The sequence below is a fragment of the Muscardinus avellanarius genome (genome assembly GCF_963383645.1).
Source record: "Muscardinus avellanarius genome assembly, chromosome: 9".
Classification (NCBI taxonomy): domain Eukaryota; kingdom Metazoa; phylum Chordata; class Mammalia; order Rodentia; family Gliridae; genus Muscardinus; species Muscardinus avellanarius.
The window spans coordinates 62232016-62258350 of NC_137795.1; the positions used below are offsets into that span (position 1 = coordinate 62232016).

The following is a 26335-nucleotide window of genomic DNA, read 5'->3' on the forward strand; positions in this document are numbered from 1 at the left end:
TATTTTAGGGCAGATTACTGTTTAGATAATTTCTGTGAGCAAATAGAATATGAAATAGTGACTAGGAGTTAAGAAAATTGTTATACCTAAATAACCATAATTTTTTGATCAGATTTTGAAATTAGTGGACTAGCAGAACACTACATATATTGTAATTTTAGTTCATCCATAGGTCATGTTAGTACAAATTTATTTTCCAGAATGGGGTGGGGCACTATCTTGGTCTACTCAGTAATTAGAGAGCATTTTTGGTGGTATGTACTCCCTGACAGCCACATCTTCAAAGGGATTAATCAGCTGAGACATAACAAGAAGGCTGCAACCCACACTGAGGATCTTCAAGATAGTTGAACATTTGTGAATATTTATAGTATAAGAGAGAGTTTGGTGTTGGAGAGACAGACAAAGGAAGAGAGGTCATGAGAAACTGATGTGGAGACCTAGAGACTTGAGCACAGTGATTCTCAGTGCTCACAGCGCTCATTGCATTAGAATCACCAGCGGCGTTTCAAAAATCACAGATGCATATCCCACAGTTTTATAATCTGTTCATCTGTTGATGGACATCTTGGCTGGTTCCATAGTTTGGGTATGGTGAATTGTGCAGCTATAAACATAGATACACATGCATTAGTTTGGTAGTTTGGTTTCCTTTCTTTTGGGTAGATACCTAGAAGTAGTATTGCTGAATCGAATGGTAAATTTGTTCCCATTCTTCTGAGGATCCTCCATACTGTTTTCCAGAGTGGTTGCACTAATTTGCAATCCCACCAACAATGTTTTAGAGTTCCCACTTCTCCACATCCTCACCAGCATTTGTTGTTGTTAGTGTTTTGAATGGTTACCATTCTAGTTGGAGTTGAGTGAAATCTCAGGGTAGTTTTGATTTATATCTCTCTGATTGCCAATGATGTTGAACATTTTTTATGCATCTATTGGCCATTTGAATTTCTTCTTTCATGAAGTGTCTATTTAGTTCACTTGCTCATTTTTTGATTGGATGATTTGTTATTTAGTGTTGAGTTTCTTGAGTTCTCTGTATATTCTAGATATTAGTCCTCTATTGGAGGGGTAGGTGGCAAAAATCTTCTCCCATTCTGTTGACTCTCGATTGAAGTTCTTGATAGTTTCCTTTGCTGTACAGAAGCTCTTCATTTTCATGCAATCCCACATATTGATTCGCCTTTTGGTTTGTTGTGCCTTTGGGGTTTTGTTGAGAAACTTCTTATCTGTGCCTCTGATTTGCAGTGTTGGACCTGTGCCCTCTTCAAGGAGCCTCAAGGTCTCTGGTCTAATTTCCAAGTCTTTGATCCATCTTGAATTGACTCCTTTGCAGTGTTAGAAAGTAGGATTAATTCTTTTTCTGTATATGGTTAACCAGTTTTGCCAACACCATTTGTTGAAGAGGCTATCTTTTTTCCAGTGTATGTTTTTGGCCCTTTTGTCAAAAATCAATTAGCTGTAAGTGTATGGACTTGTTTCTGGGTCTTCTATTCTGTTCCATTGGTCTGTATATCTGTTTTTGTGCCAGTACCATGCTGTTTTTATTACAGTGGCTTTGTAGTATGGTTTAAAGTCAGGTATTGTGATTCTTCCTGCATGGTTTTTGTTGCTGAGAACTACTTTGGCTATTCTGGGCTTTTTGTTGTTCCATGGGATATGTACACAATGGAATTTTACTCAGCTATTAAAAAAAATACAATTGCAGCATTTACAGGGAAATGGATGGAACTGGAGGATATTTTGCTAAGCGAGATTAATCAGTTGCAAAAAGTAAGAAATTGGATGCTTTCCCTAATATGTGAAAGCTAAGGTGAAATGGGTCATAGGAGGAACTCCAGGTTAAAAAGGAGATCCTATAGAGGAGCAAATAAGTCAACCTAACTGTGTGGATGGGATGGAGGAAGAAGGAAACTCTTTAGAGCAGACGATTTACTTATTCATAGTGTAGTCAACCACTGAGCCAAGCATTGGAGGGAGGCATGTGGAAGGAGTGGGATGAGGACTTGGTGGGAGCTGGCTGGGTGATGTATGCATTTATGTCTACACAAGTTGTCTACCCCATTATGCTGTATAAATACAATGCACCAATAAAAAATTTAAAAAATCACAGTTGCTATTACCCCACCCTACACCTGTTAAGTCAGAGTGGATACTGCTGTTGGCCAAGAACCTGCACTTCACTCTTCTTCATGACTACAAAAGCTGGCCCTCTGCCTCTCTATACCTTACATTCTACACACAGGGGCAGCTCTGCTTAGCAACAGTCAAAACAGGAGCCCTATTCCACTGCTTTCAAGAGACTGTCAGGATGGAGTCTTCTCACTCCCATCAGTGTTTAGCATAGACTCTATGAAGCTCCCAGGTCCTCCACTCTCAGCTCTCCTCCCTGTGTCTCTGTCATCCCCTGTACTGCCCCTTCCCCCATCCTCCAGGCTCTTCTCATCTCTTCTAGATCTAGGGTATTATCCCCTGATCAGCAGATTCTTTTCTGAGTGTTTTCTTTATTCCTGCTGTAACAGAAAACTGGCTGTCCCCTGAAGTCCTCCAAGTGACTCACAATTTTATGTCTGGCCCAGATTTTGTACTGAGATCCAGACCCATAAATATCAATGCTCCCTTTACATCTTTGTTTGGATGTTTCCAGGCCAAAATCTTCCCAAACAGAATTCTTGGAACTTGTCTAAATCTCCCATTCTTTCATCCCTCTCATCTCAGTAAATGGTTCATCCAAATTTCCACATGCCAAAAATCAGGAAATTTGGAATCATCCTTTTTAATTTCCCTGTATCCAATCCAATTTACTCTGACAGCCTGTTGGCTTTGTGTTCAGGATAATGTTTTCTGTGTTCCATTGCGCTTACCAATACCCTGGTTATGAGTGCCACTGTTTTACCTGCACCACTACAGCAGCTTGCTGACTTTCCTCCTGTCCCTTCAGGAATCCTTCACATCACAGCCAGTGAGCTGCAGACAGGATGCAGTCATGCTCTTCCCTCCCTTAGGATCTTTCAATGCTTTCCCATAAGTTTTTTTCTGTGGCCCCATATTTGCACCTCCATGATCTGGCTCCTGATCCTTCCTAGCTGCTTTCCCCACTCCTCAACTCACTCCATCTGCCCTCTCTCCTCCTTCTCTCTTTCTTCCTCCCTTGCTGGATCCCTGTCTTGTTTTTCTTTAATCCCATTTCTGCCTCTGGACTTTTCTGGAGGTTGTTACCTCTCCCTTTAACGCTCCTTTCTTTTTCTTTTCTTTATTTCATTTCAACTTAAATGTTATGTTTTCAGAGAATCTTTCCTTGTCTAATATAAAATGGGTTCTTTATCTCTTTTATATAGCATGCTACAGTTTTCCTTTATTAAATTTATTCTAACTCATATTAGGCATTTTTAAAGGACTTTTTCATGAGAATTAATTAGTAGAGAGCATAGTCATAATAAACCCTTATGAACTTATCACCTAGCTTTAAACACTGGCAACCCATGAGTGGTCTTTTATCATCTCTATTTGGGTCCTGATTATTTTGAAACAAATCCTAAGTATTGTTTCATACAACATTTATCTTTGAAAGATCAGGACGTCATTGTACAACCTGTAACCATAATATCATGTGATGACATGTAAAATGTAATGGTTTCTTAATATCATTAATTATTAAATATACTTTGTTATATAGAGAGAATGAGAAATTATATATATAAGTATATAAAATTTCTCTTTCATTGTAGGGCATGAAAGCTTTCATCAGAAGGCTTATGAAGGCTGGTACTAATTCTGTGGTCTTAGCAGCCTTCTATATGTGATTATGATTAGCAAAATGGTAGCATTCAAGTTTTGTTATTCCTTGTTCACTAGTTACATGTCTTGCATCCTTAAACAGCTACTCCTCCCTATCAACTGTTCAGTTACACTGAAGTGCAGTGTATATAAATATGAAAGAGAAAATAAGTGCACGATATCATCTTTTCACTTAATTGGTTTCAAACTAATGAGTTGGATGCATTGCATCCCCATAAATGATCAATAAAGGTTTCTTCTTTATTTCATTATCTTCTTATAGATTTAAGCACATTTGATGTCTTTTCATAATAATATTTTACTGATGTAAGATAATTTGCCTCCTGCTTGCTGATGACTCCCTTTGACCATGTCTCAGTCATCTTTGTACTTAGTTATGTCTCTATTTTTCATTAGACTATTGGATCTTTAAATGTGCGGACATGTCTACATTGTTCATTCTTTATCCCAAGCACAGACTCATAATCTCTCAATTAAAATTTGTTGAATGAGGAATGAAAATTTCATTTAGTAAAGGACTGTCCTGTGGAAGAGAATTTAGTTTAGTCTTTGTGAATTCAGAATTTTAATTAGAGCAGAACTTATAGGAAGCACACTCAGCGTAAGGAGATATTAAATAATTTGGTTTATTATAGAGAAATTTGAGTTTCATCAGTCTCTGAGATACTGCTCTGTTTCAGGCAGTGAGAATACAAGGATAGATAAGCCAGTGAAGATCTTTTTTGTCTCCTTGGGAGCCTGAATTATCCCTGAGGTTACTTTTAATTGCAAGGTAACAGGATTCTAAAATCCCTTGTTGACTGATTTTATTTTTGGAAAGTTGCAAAGTGGGTTGGCTTAAAAGTTGTTGAAATGTACATAGTTCTATTTTCTGTCATGAGCATTATTCATGCTCAAAACATTATTCCAGAAGTTAGATCTTATATTTCAAATTATTATGAGTTTTGTACATTTTCTAAAACAATAAGGATGAATTATAAAAATAAATAAAAGTTAAAAATTAAAAGGGATAGGAATATAGCTTAGATGTCGAATTCCCCTGGGTTCAACCCTCAGTACTAAATAACTAACTAACTACATAAATAACAAAAGTAATGTTGAGCTATACTTTAGTAGCAATCATTTGTTTTTTTAGGCAATAATTTTTTGATTGACTATATCCTTTTTCCGTTGCATTAAATCTTCAGAATTTATCTTTGCTAGTCATATTCAAATCAATAACCATTGTGTTTTGTTTTTTTTATTTTATTTTAAAAGAAATATATTTAGCAGGAACTAGCATTAATCTTTCACTTCTTTCTATATCATTTTAATAACGATTAGGACAAGATGTAATTTCTGACAGATTACCTTGAAATTCTAATTACTCTAGTACCCCCCCCCAGAATAAAGTATACTATATTGTACTATTTGGATAAGCCAGAGTAGCAAAAGGTCAGTTTTGGAATGATTTCTCATTCATACCTGCTTAAAAATTAAATTTAAATGACAAGGGCAAGGCCATAGATATATAGTTAAGCTTTTAATTTTTGAAACATGAATGTAATATAGGATAATAAATGAAACATGACTGGAGTAATATTTCAGCTATTATTAATAACTTTGTTCAAATCTTATAAACTCAGCCCCAAATATTGTCCTTGCTGTTGTCACTCCCTCCGTGGCGTCTGCCTTTCCTTCTATTGCCTCTACACCAGGAAACAAAAGCAGCATATCCATCTGCACTTGCTATCATTTTCTTTCGCGGTTTCTCCTGAGACAAATCATAATGGATGGGAGAGGCAGAATATATTAAATTTCCAAGAGTATATTAAATTTCTTTTAGGTATATCCTTTAATTTCCTTTATATCCTCCAGACATAATTTCTTCTAGGTGTGCGCACATAAACACTGTTTTCAAAGATGACCTAGATAATATATGTAATTGTGTTTTATTATTCTAAGTTGTCCTATTAATTTGAGGTAACTAATGGAACAGAAAACCTTTAGACTTTCCTTTGAGAATTGTTTATCTGTAAGGAAGTTCTCCTCTAGCATCATCTTTTGAAGATGGAAAATGCACCTCAGATAAGTGGGGAGTTTTCTTTTATGGATTTTGCAAAACATTCAATGAACAAATGAATAAGTGAATGAAAGAATGGATAGGCTGTTCTTTGAAGCTTCATTCACTCCGACAATAGAATTTTATGTCTGTAAATTTAGGTTGCACAGAATTGTGGGAGAATTTTCTGAAGCTGGCACCTTTGAGTTTGTGGCTGGAGCTAGTTCGACAGCTGGATCCCACTTCAGCGTGGCTCTGTCTGGCCCCTCAGGGTCCTCATGTTTCTGGGAGTGGAGCCACTGCCCTGCGCTTGCAGCTGTGCCTTGCATGGCCCCTGAGGGCCCATTCTGTGCCTTGGACAGACTAAAGCCAGTCACTTGTCCGTGGTCCTGACATTGCCTTGCAGTGAGGCCAAGCTGGAAATAGAAGTTGTTGGAAGAACAAGAGAACATTCTGTAGAGAATCTCTAAAATAAAGTGCCAGTTTAGCCAGGTGTGGTGGGACATGCGGGTAATCCCAGTACTTGAGAGGCTGAGACAAGAGGATCACAGGTTTGTAGCCAGTCCCACGAACTTAGCAAGACCCTCTAAAACTTAGTGAGGCTCTGTTTCAAAATAAAAAATAAAAATAGGACTGAGGCTATATCTCAGAGGTACAGTACACCTGAGTTCAGTCTCTAGTCCAAGGAAAACAATAAAAGATGTCAATCGATGTAGCGTAGCTTAAAGCAATAAGGGCAAATTTGGCAATATCTCTAAGAGAATGTTCTGTGGCAGTGTCAAAACAGTTCAAAGCTTTAAAAATTCTTCTTCTTATTACTGTTATTGTTTGTAGTGATAGCAATCAGAACTGAGGCTTCATACTTGCTAGGCTAGGGCTCTGCCATTGAGCTACATCCTCAGCCTTAAAGCATTTTTTTGTGCCACATTATTTACTTGAATTAATGTCTCTGCTAGCAATCAAATCTTGATTGCCTTTTATTCATTAGGTTTTGATTTAATTAATAAGACATGTTAAAGAGGAATCTTCAGTGTTTTCCTGTAAACAGCTTTAGTTTATTGATTCAATATGAATTTTGTAATTATTTTAAGTTATTTAAATCAATGTTTGGATTACATGTTTTGAGCTTTCATAAAATAGCTTATAGCTATGGGATAATTAGAAGGCAAAATGTTTATTTCATTATTCATAGAATAATAGTATCTTCTTTTGATATCTTCAAGAGCTAACATTTTGTACATGAATTCATAACTTAAAATTTTAAGTAATGCAGCCAAGCTAAAGTTTAAACTATGTATGTACAAAGAGTATAACATTATAAAATTTCATAATTTAATTTTTTTAAATGCCCCTTTTCCAAAGTTGTAGCCAGTGAGTTAATACTGTTACTGCCCCTAAAACTAAGGGAATTAGCAGTTGCTGAGCGTCCAGACATATAGAGAGAAACTAATTAAGAGAAGGTCACCATGGCTTTTTGGTCAAGAGCAGTTTGATGATCAGTATAATTCTTAATGGGAAACCAATGAAGCAATTGAAGAAGAGGGAGTTGCTGATTAGTATTCTGTGCCTATATAAGATCAGGAGAGTGTTTTGAAATATTGGGTATAAAAAGGTTAATTAACAAAGCATTCTAAAAATTCAAAAACTTAAATTCAAAAAGTCTTTATTAAAGACTTGTCTATACCTACATGTGTCAAAAACAGAAGACTTGAGTCAAGCATAGTGCTGTACACCTATAATACTTGGGAGGACGAGATAGATTTGAAGCCAGCCTCAGCAACGTAGGGAGACCATGTTTAAAAATATAATAAAATAGTGCTAGAGATGTAGCTCCTGGGTAGATTGCTTCTGAGTTCAGTCCCCAGTACCAAAAACCAAAATAAAAAAACAAATAAATAAGCAAACAATGACAACAACAACATAAAAACAAAACCCAAGGGATTTGTACTTTTAAGAAAAAGAGATTAAAGAAATGGCTAAACCAATTAAGCCTGGTGGCACACATCTTTAATTCCAGTTTTTGGGAGGCTGAGGCAGGAGGATTGCAAGAGGCCAGCCTTAGCAATTTAGCAAGGCCTTTAGCAACTCAGTCAAACTCTGTTTCAGACTAAAACATAAAGCTGGAATGGTGGCACATGCCTGTAATCCTAACAGTTAAGAGGCTGAGACAGGAGAATCACAGTTTGAGGACAGCCTCAGCAAGCAGTAAAAGTCTCACCAACCTAGAGACACCCTGTTTCCAAATAAGAAATAAAATTGGGCTGGGGGTGTAGTTTGAAGGTAAAATGCCTCTGAGTTCAATCCCCAGTATCACAAAAATAAGATAAAATAAAATAATATTAGAAAATAGGGTTGAGATATAGCTTAGGGGTACAGTGTCCCTGGGGTGGGAGAGAGAGAAAAAGAAAGAACAAAATAGAGAGAGAAATAAAGAAAAATAGTTAAAACTAAACATGAAAGGAGACATTGAAGTCTTTATAAAATTTTGGTGTTTCTGGAATTTTTGAAATACTAATTTTTATACTTTATTCTGTATGTATGTATGTATGTATGTATGTATGTATGTATTGGTGGTACTAGGGTTCCTGGAAACCCTTCTACCTCTGGGCTACACTCCCAGGCCTATTTTTATACCTTTTTTTTTGTGGTACTGGGGTTCCTGGAAGCCTTTCTACCTCTGGGCTACACTCCTAGACCTATTTTTACTTTTTATTTAGAAACAGGGTCTCCTAAACCAGCACATGTGGCTGGCTTCGAACCTGCGCGATCCTCCTGTCTCTGTCTCCCACGCGTGGGGATTACAAGCGTGCGCCACCACACCCAGCCTATTTTTATACTTTTTAATTTGGAAACAGGGTCTCTTAAGCCAGCATGGCTGGCTTCGAACCAGCACGATCCTCCTGTCTCCACTTTCCAAGCGCGGTGATTACAAGCGTGCGCCACCACGCCCAGCTTCTGTATTTTTCATGTCAATATGACGATATCAACATTCATTCAGTAACACATACTCTGTGCCAGGAAGGTTCTAGATACTATCAGTGAACACAACAGTCTCTTTACTTCTGGGTCTTTACAGTGTGGTATAAACTTAAGAGGGAGGTTTATATGCTGTGATAGATGAAATTCCAATAGCATCAAGGACTGTGATGATCAGAAGCTAGTACGATAAAAATACTGATACTTGGAGGTCTAAGTCATGGAGATTTAAGAATTAGAATTCCATGAAACTTGAATTGCTTTTTTATACAAACATAGAAAGTAAGTTCAAATTTTTTCCTTTCACTCTGTAAGTAATGTAAATTAGTCTATGACAGTACTTAAGGGGCACCATCTTTAAAATCATTCAACAAATGCTAACCCATTTAAAAGCTTGGCAGTGCTGGGTGTGTTGAAGGCCAGTCGTGGTTTAAGTAGAAATTCTTCAGAATTATGAGGGTCCTGTATTCCAGAGTTCATTTTATGGCACATACAATCTGATGCCCCTCAAGGGAAATGGAAAGAAGGTTTGTGGGAAGAAGGTTGTGTGTTTTCTGGGTAAGGGAAAAATATCTGTAAATGAGGGGAAAATTCCAAGCAGTTCTTGGAATCAGTTACAGCCTCCTCAGGGAGCCAGAGATGAGCTCAGCTGAGCTGAGAAAAATCCACACAGATGTCAGCATTGACTGTGTCGCTGCCTCCAGCCCTGCCAAAGGCTCCCGTAGTCCTAAAGGACAGAGTGAAGAGCAGGCAGTACAGTCTCCAGCTGAACCCCCCATGCACAGTCACTTTTTACTTGCACCTGGGTACCAAGAGCACAAACAGGACTGGAGAAATCAAAGGATGCATTCGGGATCTGCCGTGAGAGCTGGCCTGTGTTCCCCCTCAAACACAGGCCATCAGCACAACGTCCCACCCCCAGGGGGCGCACACTGAGCAACCTGTAAGCAGAGTCCTTGTCCACTTGTGACCAGTGAGAGGGGGGCCAGCAGTCTGTCCATTGAGAAGTGAGAAGTGCCACTGGAATGGTTGGACTGTGTGAAATTCCTTGATTTTTTGGGTTTAGTGTCTGTGGCAGCTTTCTGAGCAAAACTAGATGTAGTTTCTTAAAAAGACACTCAAATTCTTCATTTTAAACTGAGACACACCATTATCTGGATCACATGAGCTCTCCTTGTGGTTCTTTAACCTCCAAAGATCTTTGGTGACAAGTTAAATTGTGGCAAGAGGTTGAGGGCTAGACTGTATGTAGCTCAGTGTTAGAGTCCTTTGCCTAGTATGCACATGGCCCTGGGCCTGGCAGTAAGAAATCATTTTTGACCTATCAGATTGGCAAAATCAAACATTGATAACATAGCACATATGATAGAGGGAAGGAATAGGGACTCTTATTGTTTGTTCTAGAAAGATTAAATTGGCATATTCTGTGTAGTATACATTTCTAATATTCATTAGAATTAGAAATTAGAATACCACATAGCTTTTGGCCCTGCAATTTAATTTTTAGGAACATATTATTAATTTTTAGAAACATATTATTATATGGATGAAATTACATGTACACGGATATTCATTGCATCATCATAGTAACAAAAAATTGGGAGCAAGCTAAATGCCTATTAGTAGAAGACTCAGAGCTAGGCATGGAGGTGCATATCTGTATTCCCAGTACTTGGGAAGCTGAGACAAGTAGGATAGCAGGTTCAAAGTCAGTGTGTGGCAAATTAGTGAGACTCTTTTAAAATAAAAAGTAAAAAGGCTTGCAAGTATAGCCCTGTGGGAGAATACTTATGAATTCAATCCTTAGTACAAACAAGCAAACAAACACCCATCAGACTCAGATTAAATTAAGTATGCTATACTTATACAAGTGAACACCCTCTGGCCGTTCAAAGTCAAGAGGTAGTTTTCTATGACTTTATGAGGAATGTTCCCAAACATACTGTTAATTGACAAAAATAATATACAATGTACTCTTTGTTATATACTATCATTTGCTTATGTGTGTCCTGTACATGTGTGCAGTGTCTATGTGTCTGCATTTATTTATGTGATCCATCTATATATAGAAACCTACAGATCTGAAAGTACTTATGTGTCATGGTGAGTGGTGCCCTCAGGATGGTAGTGAGGTAGCTGAAGGAGAATACAACAGAGAGATTTACTTTTCACCAAATACCTTTCTTTTTGTTCCTTTAATGTTTTTAATACGTGTTTTAAATAAAAAACAGCCTATTTTAATTAACAAACAAACCAAGCAAAGTATGCTGGATAGGCTTCATAATAATGGTAGGAAAAGGAGCAACCAAGAAGACCAATGTGGATAATCGTGTCTTCAATAGTCGACAGAACTGACTGGATAAAATGTTATCTCTATAGTGTAGTCTCATTTTAATGAGCGCTGACACACATTTAGAATGTGTCTGGAAGAACCATCTGCTTTGGGTAGGTCTTGTGTAATCTTGTAATAGCATATACTCATAGCTTTTTTGATGATATACTGTGATATAAAACACAGCCAGATCAAATGTAATCTTAGGAGGCTTTTAAAATAAACAGGAAAAGGGGGGAATGGGTGTTGTTGGGAGACAGAGGGAAGGCCAAGTGTCAAGTGTCTGTCCTTGGGGATTGAATGATCTCATCAAAGGCTGAAGTTACATTTCAGCAAAAGAAATAAAGGAGGAGCAATTGAGAAAACACAGGGAAAGAGTTATTTTCACTGCTTGAATTTTTACTAATCTGAGAATAATTGTCAAGCCTGGTGATTTTGTTAAACACTAGTATCTTTCTAGAAGGAACAGAGTGAATCACAGAAAACTCCATTTAAGTCTTGGCCTGTGCAATTGTGAATATTTAGAATGTGAATCTCGATGATGATGATGATACAGAATTCCCATCCTTACTGAATCAGTCCTGCTGTGATAGTGTAATTGAGTCACTGAGATTTTCAGAGTAAAACTGCATAAAATAGAACTTGCAAAGGAGATAATTAGGCATGTACTTTTGCAGATTCACTTTTCTTCTCTGCTCTTCTTTCCCCCAGGGTAAATGGGAAATTGGTAGCCCTGAAGGTTATCAGGCTGCAGGAAGAAGAAGGCACACCTTTCACAGCTATCAGGGAAGGTAGGCACTTTTCACTTGTTATCTTTGCTGCTGTGTTTGTATGAGGTTTGAAGCCATGAAAGTTTTCAAGATCTCTGAAGTTTTTGCATTTTTAAATTAAATTGTTACATCTCTCATTAGAGTGCATAAACTGAAATTAAAACAATGTTTTTTTTTAACAAATCATATCAAGTCACATTAAATAAGAAAAAAACATTCTGCTGTATGATCAGATGTGGGCCAAGACTGCTGTGTATTGCTGGTGAGGCTACCTAGGTAACTGAGGAATTTCATATGTCTGATTTTGTATGTAGAACTACTAAAATATATATTAGTGTATAATTACTATGTATTTATGATTTTTATGGGAAATTCTTAAAAATGAGGGGCTCATGCTTTCTTATTAGTCATTTCAAATTTTTTTTCTTATTTATTTGTTCCTATCTTTTACTCTATTTTCTATTGGCTTTCTTTTAACATGCAGATACTTTTGTATAGTAAGAAATTTATATTGTGATATTTCCTCCACATTGACATTTTTCTAAAAATTTGTTTTATAAAGTAGTTATTTGCTATATATAAGACTTTAACTTTTATGAAATGAAAATACCCTATCTTTTGCTCTATTGATTTCTGCATAAAAAAGTTTCTCAACTTGAAGAGATATGAAATACCTTCTCTTATTAGTTTGAATGTTTCAGCTCATTTTCCCAACTCACAGGATTTGTAGCTTTATTTCTTCTACATTTTTAAAAGTAGACATTATCTTGACCCATGGCCTCAGTTTATTTTTGCACTAAAGAGATCATAGCTACTTGTTCTGCTGATTCAAATATAATAAATAGCAGTGTTTGACTATAGTCGCTTTATGAAGATATTGATCAACTAAGTGGTCTGTCTTACAAGTTTGGTTTGTTTCCCACAATTATCAATATAATTTATGCTATTTATTTTTGGGAAATCTTTTATTATTTATTTATTTATTTATTTATTTATTTATTTATTTATTTATTGTGGTACTGGGGTTCCTGGAAACCCTTCTACCTCTGGGCTACACTCCCAGACCTATTTTTATATTTTTATTTGGAAACAGGGTCTCTTAAGCCAGCGCAGCTGGCTTCGAACCCACACCATCCTCCTGTCTCCGCCTCCCAAGCACGGGGATTACAAGCGTGCACCACCAGGCCAGGCGGGAAATCGTATTTCTGTTTTCACTTTCTCATGTCTCATTTTTATTTCATCTTAGTTTGTTTTCTTTCATTCCGGCTTAGCTAAAACTAGCCTATATATATACTTTTATATTTGGTGCATTTTAATTATGCATCATAGTACAAGTCAAAGTCAAAACAGTTCATGCAGACATCACTTGATATGTTTCTCTTCATATCAGTTATAAAATTCATCAGTTATCTTATTATTAAGTGTAACATACATCTCTCTTTTATTTTACTCAACCTTGCAGCAGATTTCAGGTAGTTGAAACATTTTTCTTTTTCTCGTGTGCTGGCCTTTTCTCTAAAATTTGGAGCATTTCAGGACAAGAAAGGGATTTCTTTTCTATAATAGCACTATTTCCTAGTTGATTTTGATCATTTTATGAGTTTAAAGAGCCAGTCTAAGCTGATGACATTTACACATTCATCTCTTTAGATCAAAGTTTGACTCCATCTCACTTCGTGTATCTCTCTGCCAACTTGGCATCTCTTTTTGGATCAAGTAATTTAAAAATAATATATCACTGCGAGGTGAGGCTCATTGTGAGAACGCAAGGCTGGCTGGTTCAGTCTTCAAATCATCGGCTAGGCATGGTGTCCCATGGCTGTAATCCTAGTACTTGGGAGATCGAGACAGGAAGATCTCAGGTTTAAGGACGGCCTCAGCAATGTAGTGAGACTCTGAACAACCTAGGAAGACCCTGATTTCAAGCAAAAAAAGGAAAAGTGCTGGGGTTGTAGTTCAGACGTAGAATGCCTTTGGGTTTAATCACCAGTGTGGAGGTTTCTCAAAAGACTGAGAGTAGGACTACCACATGAGCCAGCTGTACCACTCCTTGGAATCTTCCCAAAAGAATTAAAGTCAGAATCCTATAGTGACACTGACATGTCCATGTTTATGGCAACACAGTTCAGCTAAGTTATGGAACCAACTAAGGTGCCCATCATAGATGAGTGGATGAGGAATGGTATATACACATAATAGAATTTTACTCAGTCATAAAGAGAACAAAATTATGTGATTTGTGGGCAAATGGATGGAACTAGATAGTATTGTGCTGGGTGCTATTAGCCAATTTCAGAAAGTTAGGGGTCATATATTTTTTCTTATGTGTAGAAGCCAGAGTGAAAGTAGGAAATAAGGAGGGCATGGGATGAATGAGCAGGGAGGCCAGTGGAATGGTGGAGGAGGTCTGAGGAAGGAAGTGGGGAGGGAAAAAGAGAGACTTGATGAGGGAAATTGTTCAGATGATGCTATGTCCACGTATGAAGGTGTCACTGCCAATCTCACTAATGTACAGAGAGGGAGGGAGGGCCTGGAGGAAGAACACCAAATGCTTTGTGCATATGGGTTTGTGGCACATTGAGCCTCCCTGTGATTTGTGGGTACAATGCACCAATAAGAGTATATTAAAAAATGAATCATGGCACAATAGTTACCGCAAACAGAGCTCATATCCCTTAGCCATATCTCAAACCATATTCTCTCTCCATGAATAATGGTGTATCCAGTGCTTCTCCTATCCACAGCCAGCCCAAGAACAGGGAAAGTCCTGTTGGCTGCTTTTCTAAAAGATATCATGAATTCAGTTGCAGACATAAAAAATCCCTCTTCTGAGGTAACCCCAGTCCAGGTTATCATCAATTTTTTTTCTTGCAGTAGCTTCTAAATTATATTCCCTATTTTTTCCTCGTAGATCGGTACTGTCTCTTCTCCACTCCGAGGCTAGTACCTTCTTTTAAAAACCTCAGCCAAATTATGTCACTTTCCTTATTTAAAGCTCTGTTTCAAGTACCATGTAACTGGTATTTCTTTAGCCTTGCCACGGGGTTTTCTGTCTCAAGAATTTCACACATGCTCTTTCAGCCTGGCTCAAATGCTTTCCTTCAGCTCTTTTTAGATTTCAGGTTTCAATTCAAATGTTCTTTTCTTCCCAGAAAAGTCTCTTGTGGCTCTTCTATCTGAAACAGCAGCTCTGCATTATTGTTCCCATCTTTATTCCTCTCACCATGCTGCTTATTGCCATTCCAGTTCTTACTGGAATCTGCAATGGTCTCCTCCTCTTTCTACTCACATATAATTTTAGTGAGATCAAGGATCTTGTCTAATTTTTCACAATCACACACTTGCCATCCAGCATGGTATATAATATACCAGCATGGTATTATGACTGTATAATAGTCATTGGATTCTTTACAGAAAGTCATCAAGCTAGAATCTATAAATATCATGGAGTATTATATCTAGTCTGTGTCATATAGAATTTTCCTTTCAAGGGGTGAACTAAATCTATAGATAAAAAATGAAGGAAAGATATATTGTGGGAATATCAGTGCCAAATTATCTATGAAATAGTGTTAATTTCTTACAATATCCCTTTACTAGCCAGGCGTGGTGGCGCATTCTTGTAATCCCAGTACTTGGGAGGCTGAGACAGGGGTATCACAGGCCCTTGGCCAGCCTCAGCTACTTAGTGAGGCCCTCTGCAATTTAGTGAGACCCTGTTTCAAAAATAAAAAAAATAAAAAAAAAAAATAGGCCTGGATGTATAGCCGAGAGGTAGAATGCCCCCGGGTTCAATCCCCAGTGCTGAAGAAGAAAAGAAAAAAAAAAAATTATTTCTTTATTGGGGAAAGGGCTTGTAAGGTATCAGCTGGATCTTGACTTGGAAGTAAGCTAGATAAACAGTGAAGAGTAGATTGAGTAGAAGTTGCATGCCAGACAGATATAGAAAAGAAGTGAAAACCAGAAAGCTCAAGGTCTTTGTTAAGTGCAGCGAGTAGGAACGGTACGATCTGGGCTGTCAGTGGGCAGTGACAAAAGCATGGGGTGGTCATTGTCCCACACACATTGTTTTGTCATCTCAATAACTGATCAGTGGATAAGAGCTGTCTTCTTTCCATAGATTGAAGGACAAATTAAGAGCCAGTGCTGTACCCTGGGCCATGCTACTTTTTTTTTATGAAGTTTTATTTGAACATAGCCAATTTCACTTATTTATGTATTATGTATTCTTAATGAACATAGATGCAAAAATTCTAGATAAAATACTAGCAGCACTCATTCAAAACCATATCAAGAAAATTATACAATATGACCACGTTGGTTTCATTCCAGAAATGCAAGGATGGTTCAACATAGGCAAATCAATACATGTCATTCACCACAAAAATAGAACTAAGGACAAAAATCACATGATCATTTCAATAGATGCTGAAAAAGCATTTGATGAAATTGAACACCTATTCATTTTAAAAACGCTGCGGAAAAAATCACAATAAAAGAAACTTACCTCAATATTATTAAGGCAATATACAATAAACCCCAAACCATTCATATGGAATGGGGGAAAACTGAGAATTCTCTTTAAAATCAGGAACAATACAAGGATGCGCTTTGAAAGGATTGTTAATTTCCAGTATATCATGTTGAAGGGGGGTTTATTATTTTACTACATGGGATTTATATTGTTTACAGAATTTATACTATAAATATGAGATTGTGACTGAGAGAGGTTAGATGACTTGTCTGAGGAGTTGGATATTGAACCTAGACCTTGTTAGTTTCCAAAATAGTGTCATTACTGACTTTTTGAAGTGGTCAATTTGGGTATTAGATATGTTGGGTTCATGAGACATCTATCTGAAAATGTCATGTTGCTGATGTGGGTTTGGTGCTCACAAAGAGTTTAGCATGAACAGTGTATATTTATCATGGTCTAGAGAGTTTGAACAAATTTAAGATTTTTTTTTTAACACAAATAACAATAACCAGCCAGGCATGGTGGCTCACTCTTGTAATCCCAGCATTTGGGAGGCTGAGATAGGAGGATCATGGTTCACGGACAGCCTCAGCTACTTAGTTGGGACTTTAGTAACTCAGTGAGACCCTGTTTTAAAATAAAGAATAAAAAATACGGCTGGGGTGTAGCTCAGAGGTAGAATGCCCCTGAATTCCATCCCCAGTACTGCAAAAAAAACCCAAACAAACAAAGAACAAAAACCTATTTGTCTCATGGCTCTGGGGACCAGAAAGCCTGAGTCTGTAACACCTACACCTGGTCAATATCTTCTTCCTATATCATTTCATTCTAGGAGGCCCAAGCTCAAGAGAGGGCAAGAGTGAGAATGGGGGCAAAGTGAGAAGGTTTAGCATTTTCTTTCTTTCCCTTTCTCTCTTTCTCTCTTTCTCTCTTTCTCCCTTTCTCTCTTTCTCTCTCTCTTTTTTTCTTTCTCTCTTTCTTTCTTTCTTTCTTGGTGGTACTGGGCTTCCTGGAAGCCCTTCTACCTGCGGGCTTCACTCCCAGACCTATTTTTACATTTTTATTTGGAAACAGGGTCTCCTAAGCCAGCATGCGCGGCTGGCTTCAAACCTGCGCGATCCTCCTGTCTCTGCCTCCCAAGCGCGGGGATTACAAGCGTGCACCACCACGCCCGGCCAGGTTTAGCATTTTCAAGGGAGAGAACTTTGACTGAAATACAGGAGTCTGTTGTAAGGCCTTGTAGTGAGATGGAAACTCCCATGTCTTTTGGAGTTTGGGATGCTGGGTTTTGATCCTGTCTGTGGTTTCTTTACAATATAAGATAGGTTCCATATTTGTCTGCTGGAGCTGCTCTAACAAAGAACCATAGACGTGGTACTTTAAACAACAGAAAGTTTTTGTCTTAGAGGTATATTATAGTTCTGGAGGGTAGAATTCTGATCTGAAGGTATTATGAGCTTCTTTATGAGGGCATTGAGGGAGGGACCAGGCTTTTCTCCTTGACAGATGGAGTGTGTGGTGTTCTCCTTTTATCTTTGCATGGTTTTTCTTTTGTGTGCCTGTCTGTATCTAAATAGCTTTTTTCTTACAATGGAGTCTGACATATTAGATTAGGGCCTGCTCTGTTGGCCTTATTTTTACTTAATTACTGTTGTATATAGATCTTATCATACAGCCACATTCTGAAGAGCTGGAGTCAGGACTTTGGCATGTGAATTTCTTTGGGGGGATTTGGTTCAGCCAGTACCAGTGGGCCTTAGTGATAATCTTTGCAATAAACAGAAGTTGGGTTGTGTCATCTCTTAGGAACTCTCTACTTTCATTGTGATTTTGATTCCCTATGGAGATTTAAACTCAGATTTTTGAGTCTTGAGATAATGAATGAATGATAAAAGAATTGTTGAGGCCTGGAAGGATTGGTCACAAGGTGGCATTGTGTTTTCCTGTGAGTAAAATGTTTCAAGGTTTTCCTAATAAAGTTTTACTTGTGATTTTTTTAAAAACTACCATAATATTTTTTTAAATATTTGACCTTAATAAGTGGTGTGTGTGTGTGTGTGTGTGTGTGTGTAACTGGGAATCAAACCCAGTGGCATTCTAACTTTGAGCTACACCCCAGGCCTATTTTTTATTTTTATTTTTTATTTTGAAACAGGGTCTCAGTAAGTTGTGGAGGGCCTCATTAAGTAGCTGAGGCTGGCCAAGAACCTGTGATTCTCCTGTCTCAGCCTATTGGGATTACAAACGTGCGCCACCACGCCCAGCTTAGTAAGTGATTTTAAATGACTTTAAGGAAGAAGAAAGAATTAAACCTTAGGTCAGTTTCGGTCATTTGTTTTTCTCTAGCCTCCTCTTTCTTGTGTTCTGTTTACATACGGAAGCAGAATCTCTTACTATGACTCCATTTTTTGTCTTTTCCTATCAGTACTTCTAGAAGTCCATGCACAGTAACTCCTGTGTGTATTTAGTGGTAGAATGTAAAATATGTGCGAGGGTATGAGACAGATGGGGTAGGTCCATTTTCACACTGATGAGGGAGCAGTGTGGCTTGTTTAGTGCAGAGGGGTCAGTTGAATTTGAGTCTGCTTCTCTTCTGCTGTTCTGGGCATCCCTGATCCATGAAATACTAACAGCAGGAAGATTTCAGAATAGGATAGCACCATTCTCAGTAAAGTAGCTTTCAAGTGTCTCTTTTCCACTTTGGAGCTTACTTATGGATTTAGATTTTAGCATATAATTTTCACCTAAAGTGGAAATACTTGCAAAAAAACCCCTGTTCTTATGCAAGTGTAAGAAGATGTGCAGAGGTGGCCTTTGTATTCTGTTTCTTTGAGTCTAGTGCATAGCTCAAGTTGAGCTTAGTAGCTTAATTCAAGTTCAGGCGCTCTGAGACTCATCGTTCCTTTGATGGCAGCTTAGAGAAATTAAGTAACTGTGCAGAGGGCAAGTTTTTCTGTTTTAAATTAGAATCCTTGTGTTATGGCATCATGGCTTACAGTGCTACTGAATGAGGGACAGGAGATACTGAAAAACTTTGAAAGGGAGTGAATAAAATAGTGTAGGATAGCCTATCTATCTTTAAAACAACTTAAAATGTGTAAAACAACTTAAAAAATCCTTATTCTGTGATATTATATTTTGGATATAATGTAAAGGTTGTTTTTTTTCTCTAAGATTTTCTCAGTCCAAAAGAATTAGGGAAACAGGTATCTTCTTTCATGGATTCTTGAATAGATTCATGACCAAAAAGGGATAGTTTATTGTAGTAAAGTGTCTGTGCTCTGAAAGTCCAGAACTACCTGTATTCAAGTTTGGTCTGCATTTCTGCCTGATTGTATTCTTTTGAGTAAGTCCTAAACTTTCTGTGCCTCAGTTTCCTCTTCAATAAAAGAGGATGAAAATATTAGTAACTTATTAGGACTTCAGGATAGTGTATCCATTAAACATGAACATAAAGCTGTAAAAGAAAAACAAAGAATAACGAAGATTTCTTGGAAATAAAAACACATTAACAGGAATAAAAAATTCAAGATAAAATGTGGGTGGTAAATTTGAGGGGTTATCCTAAAAAAGACTTATCCTCTCTGTTTTTGAGGATAAATGATATAGTTCTTTGAGTTTCTTTCTGTATTATCTATGTGATTCAGCTGGGGGTATTCTACCTCGGCCCAGTTTCTTTTCTTCTTTTCTTTTTTCTTTTTTCTCTTTCTTTCTTTCTTTCTTTCTTTCTTTCTTTCTTTCTTTCTCTCTCCCTTTCTCTCTTTCTTTCTTTCTTTCTTTCTTTCTTTCTTTCTTTCTTTCTTTCTTTCTTTCTTTCATTCATTTTTGGTGGTACTGGGGTTCCTGGAAGCCCTTCTACCTCTGGGCTACAATCCCAGACCTATTTTTACATTTTTATTTGGAAACAGGGTCTCCTAAGCCAGCGCGTGGCTGGCTTCGAACCTGTGCGATCCTCCTGTCTCTGCCTCCCAAGCATGGGGATTACAAGCATGCGCCACCACACCTGGCTTTTTTTTTTTTTTTTTTTGATACAGGGTCTTACCAAGTTGCCGAAGCTGGTCTCGAACCTTGCATCCTCCTATCTCAGCCTCCCCAAGTACTGGGATTGCAGGCATGCTCCACTTTGCCTGGCTTGTTCTCTTTCTTGTTTGAAGCATCCCTCAGCTGTTTGGCGTCTTGATTGTCGACTCATATTTAAGAGCCATATACTTCTGTGCTGACTGCAAGCTCTGGGTGCTTGCACAAGGAATCTTGGTTGGGCTCCACGCTCATGTGTTGGGGATGAATGAATCAATCAGTTTTTCCTTGTAACCCTTCAGATGCCAGTATATGGGGAGGAAGCGGCAGTTCCCACTGAGATGGGTTTTTAAACTTTTACCTATAGGAATGAAGTTTGCTGCCCACATTATAGTGATTGAGTACAAGAAAGGCTGCAGGGAATTCTCACCCTTCAGCCTGTATGTTTTTATTATTTATTTATTTATTTTTGATGGTACTGGGATGGAACCCAGGGGCTTTCTACCTCTGGGATATACTCCCAGACCTATTTTATATTTTATTAGGAAACAGGGTCTCACTAAGTTGCTGAGAGCCTCACTGAATAGTTGAGGCTGGCTTCAAACCTGTGCGATCCTCCTGTCTCAGCCTTCCAAGTGCTGGGATTATAAGCATGCGCCACCATGCCCGGCTCAGCCTGTATGTTTTTATTGACCCTCTCAATTTTTACTTCAGAGCATGCAGCTAGTGTAGAGGGATAGAGATATACAATCCATGAAGCAATAAAATGATGAGGGCTTATAAAAAATGCCCTGACATTCATATGTTTTCTCTAATATGCCCATACTAGGGAACATTGGGGATACTAGAGGGACTCCAGATAAGGGAAGGGAAATCTCAGAAAAGTTTGAATGGAAGGATAGGCGAGGTAGAAGGCTGAACTTGCTTAATGGAAGAACTACATCTGAACATGTGTAAAAGAATAAACATAGCATGGTTACCCTGGACACTCATTGTTGGCAGGGGGCAGAGAGGGGAAAGAGGGCACCAAACAGTTTAAATGTATACCATTTATTTTTCAATAAAAAATGCCCTGACAAAAAGGAGAGATAAGAGATGAATATGTGGACATAGGTGGGATACCTGATGGGGCATGGCATTTGACTAGCCATGGAGCTTGATGGAAGCAGAGTGCGGCAGGATGGCCTTCTGCATCTTGGCTTAGGTGATTGCGTAGGTAGTGGAACCAGTGATGAGAACGGACCCATGGTGGGAGTGTGGGAAAGACACTGAGCTGCGTATCAGACATACCATATGAGTCAGTTGTTTATATGGTGCTGCCATTTAGATTACAGATTAACTTAATTGTACCTAAATTGAAGGTCTTACTCATCATATTCAAGTACACGATCTCATTTAATTTTTCAGCACTGTGAGAAAGGCTGATGTTATTATCCTCCTTTTACTAATTAAGTAACTAGAGTCTCAGATTTTGTCCAAAATCACACATATGATTAAATAGTAGATAGAAAGGTCAATTTGAATCTTTAATTGGTACCTGGAAAAGTGTCTGACACTTGATAGACAGGTTGAATGCCTTAGTGGATGAATGAGTGAGTGAATGAATCAACTCCAAATTCTTTTTTTTTAATTCTATCAAAATTATATAGTTTATTACACAAAGATTACTTTAATCTGCTGGGAAGGAAGGAGGTGAAGCTTGGAAAGCACCATAAGGCGGACAGTACTATTTTGGTGGAGACTAGCCTCCAGCTGTATGGTCATGAGCACGTACTTCATATTTCATCTTCAGTTTCTTCATTTTTAAAATGAACAGTTGGGACTTGTTTCAGGCAGCATTCTCACTGCTATGACCTCATATACCTGACAGCCACAACCTAGAGGAAGGAAGACTTATTTGCTCACAGTTCTGGTGGTTTTAGAAATTTCAGTTCACATTAGGCTTGGGAGTCCTGTCTATGGAGCTCCACAGGGCAGTCAGAAGTAGAGTGAGAACAAAGCAGCAGGTGAGGGACTTATATAATCCAAGGCCACACCCCCAGTGAGCTCCATTCTTCAGACACACCCCACCTGCCTAAGTTACCACCCAAGAAGTCCATCGATCCATCAATTGACTTTTCCGTTGGAACTTTCATGATTCAGTTATATCACCTCTGAACATTTTTGCCTATACACGAGTTCTTCCTGGGGACATTCTCTACCAAAACCATAACAAGCTTGTGATTTTAGAGCTTTTGATTAAAATGATATTACTATCTTAAATATTTTATGTGGATTAAGAATCTATAATCAGTGTTTCTTATACTCACTATAATGTGATGGGTATTTATTGTGTTAAATATATCTTTTAAACCATCTAATAATAGTCCTCTATGTCTGTCACTGCAGAAATTAACATGAATCACATTAAATTATTTACAACTGACAGGCAAAAATTCTTTTCAGTAGAAGGTAAAATCTGAGTCTAGACTGTGATTCTAAGTAAACTCATGCAAACTGTCAAAATTGTTATTCTTTGTAAGTCTGAGCAGTTTGATGGGCATCTGCCAATTGACATCAACAAAAATTTGTAAGCAGTTAGATCACATGACTTTAAAACTTGAAACCCAGCCAGGCATGGTGGCGCACGCTTGTAATCCCCGCGCTTGGGAGGCTGAGACAGGAGGATCGCACAGGTTCGAAGCCAGCCTCAGCTACTTAGCGAGGCTCTCAGCAACTTAGTGAGACCCTGTTTCCAAATAAAATAGAAAAAAGGTCTGGGAGTATATCCCGGAGGTAGAAAGCCTCTGGGTTCCACCCCCAGTACCACCAAACAAACAAACAAAAACTTGAAACCTATGATTATTTATTTATTTATTATTTTTTGTGATATGGGAATGGAACCCAGGGACCTTCTACCTCTGGGCTACTCCCCTGACCTACTTTATATTTTATTTGGAAACAGGGTCTCACCAAGTTTCTGAGAGCCTCACTAAGTATCTGAGTCTGGCTTCAAATCTGTGTAATCCTCCTTTCTCAGCCTTCCAAGTACTGGGACTACAAGTGTGGGCCAACACACCTGGCATATTTTATTTTTTATATTATTTTGATATATTTAATATATTTTAATATATTTAATTTTTAAATGGCAAAGTGCTTGCCTGGCAAGTGCACCACCCTGTTTCAATCCCCAGTCCATAAAGATAAATAAATAATGAATAAATAATAAAAATAAATAAATAAATATAAATAAAAAGGCCCCCTTTAAAGATTAAAATTTGTGTTTTTATCAAGTAACTGAGTTTTTAGCTGCTTTACATTTGTAAAAATTTATATTTTGTCAAATGAAAATATAAATTTTAGATACAATATGATACTTTTATAATTAAGATTTTTAAAAGGATTATATAACCAGTTCTCATCTGAATGCATTTATAATTGTCTAAGACTCCCCATTAACTTTTTCAGTTTTTACTCTGATAAACTTTTAAAAATGCCACCTAATTTTATTCTTAAAATTATCTTATGTTAATATGTACGTATTAATATCTCCAAATTATTGATAAGGACATGGAGGCCTAGAGATAAATAAGATGTTCTTTGCCACATAATTTGCTAGCAAACAGGATTTTAACTGAGGATTTTTTTTTTTTTTTTTTTGTAGTGCTTGGGATGGAACCCAGGGGCCTTATTTACTTTTAATTTAGAAACAGGGTCTCTTAAGCCTGCGCTTGAGAGACAAGTAACATAGACTGAGACAAGTAACACAGAAGGATGACACACCAGGAGCACAGCTCATGAATAACATCACGTCTTGACCTCCAGCAGAGTGTAATATCTAATATGTCTTCAAGCTCTAGATTCAGACAGATATTCTTGGATGTTTAAAGAACAATCAAGAAAGATATCAAACTAGGGGAATTTTTAGTGGCTATTTGAAAAAAAACAGAGACATTTTGTATATTGGAACAAACTTTCTGGGAAGGAATTTAACAGTTCCAGAACAAGTGGAGATACAGGAAAAACATTTTTATTTTTAATTTTTTTTTTGGTGGTTCTGGGGATGGAACCCTTCTACCTACAGGCTACACTCCCAGACCTATTTTATATTTGGTTTGGAAACAAGGCCTCTTAAGCCAGTACGGCTGGCTTCGGACCTGCACAATCCTCATGTTTCCACCTCCCAAGTGCGGGGATTACAAGTGTGTGCCACCACGCCTGACAGGAAAAACAATTTTTTAAAAAATTGTCAAAAATTACTGAATTTGATGGAAAGCATGACTAATGTATTATTATAAGTAGATCAATGAGCCACAATTAAGAGATGCATAAAGAAAACCAGTTATAGGTCTATCAAAGTAAAAATGTTTAAAGAAAAAGACAAGAAAATCTTGAAGGCAGAAAGAATAAAAAAAAGCAGCTGACCTTTTATCTAAATTAATAGCAGCAGGGAGGCAATATGCTGACATATTAAAAATGCTTAAAAACAAAGGAAAAGAAAACAGAAAAAAGAACACCTGTCAACTAAAATTGTACACATTACTAAATCATCCTTCCAAAATGAAGGCTGAAGACATTTTTAGGTCAGCAAAGCCAGAGAGAAATTCTGAAGAAAGTTCAACAGGCAGAGAGAGAGAGAGAGGGAGGGAGGGAGAGAGAGAGGGAGGGAGGGAGGGAGGGAGGGAGGGAGGGAGGGAGGGAAGGAGGGAAGGAGGGAGAGAGAGAGAGAGAGAGAGAGAGAGAGAGAGAGAGAGAGAGAGAGAGGAGAGAAGAGAAAAAGAGAGAGAGGGAGAGAGAACAACACTAAACAATAACTTCAATAAGAAAAAAATGAAGAACATTAGAAATGGTAATATGTGAGTAATTATAAGAGATTTTATAAATATATAATCACATTCTTAATTTGTAAAAATAGATTATTTGGCACAATAATTATGAAATGATATTATTGGATATAAAAACATGTATATATGGTAATATATATGAGAATGATAACAGATAGTAGCGGGGAGAATATAAGAATAAAGCTACTATATTTTATAAATTTAGATTAATACTAACCTGAACTAAACCATGGCAAGTTAAGATGCAAACTGTATTTCTTGATACAACCACTAAGCAAACCATAAAGTCAAATGTCAACAGAAGAATTCAAAAGTATGCTAAGAATTTTCCTTACTATAAAGAAGATAGTAAAGGAGATCCATAGAAAAAGATATGGAAAAAATTAACAAACAATGGGTATAGATAAAACTTTGACCCTATCAATAGTTGGGGACTAAAAACTCTAGTCAAAAGAGAAAGATTTACAATGATAGAAATGGGAAGATCCAAGAACATGTTCACTATAAGAGAAACACATTACTTTTAGAGTCTTTAACACTTTACTTTTACTTTACAAGTAAAAGAAAAAAATAATTGAAAGAAGATACCAGTGCAAATAATAATCATAAGAAATCTCAAGTTGACTCTATTAATGTCAGACAAGGTAGAACTTATGATAAGAAGAGAAACAAATTTATGTTTTTGCTTGAGACAAAGAGAGATATTTTATGTTGATAATAAGGTCAATATATCAGTAAGATGTCACAATTATCCAACCCAAAAATAAAATAAAACATACAATAAGCTTAAGTTCATAGAATTAAAATAAGAAATAGTCATTTCAATAATTTAATTACATATTTTAATACCTTAGTCACAGAAATTGATTGATAAATTAGACAAAGTCAATTTAGAGGAAAATTTAGAATTGTAAATTTATTTTACGAAAAACTAAAGATCTCAAGTTAGTAATCTAAGCTTTCACTTTAAGAATATCAAAAAAGAAGCTGGGTGTGGTTGCACATGCCTGTAATCTCAGAACTTGGGATGCTGAGATAAGAGGTTCACACATTTGAGGACAGCCTCAGCCACTTAGTGAGATCCTGTTTCAAAATTTAAAA

The 26335-nt window shown here is 37.3% G+C and overlaps 1 protein-coding gene across 4 annotated transcripts in view; it reads left to right on the forward strand.

Moving 5' to 3' along the window:
* Positions 1-26335, forward strand: part of CDK14 (cyclin dependent kinase 14) — a gene marked incomplete at both ends in the record, with an annotated part of 505411 nt that overhangs the window by 192915 nt on the left and 286161 nt on the right. For all 4 annotated transcript variants that reach the window (XM_080700879.1, XM_080700880.1, XM_080700881.1 and 1 more), the window contains one exon: positions 11859-11938. In XM_080700879.1, coding sequence (XP_080557005.1) covers positions 11859-11938 — 80 coding nt within the window. The remainder of the gene's footprint in view (positions 1-11858; positions 11939-26335) is intronic.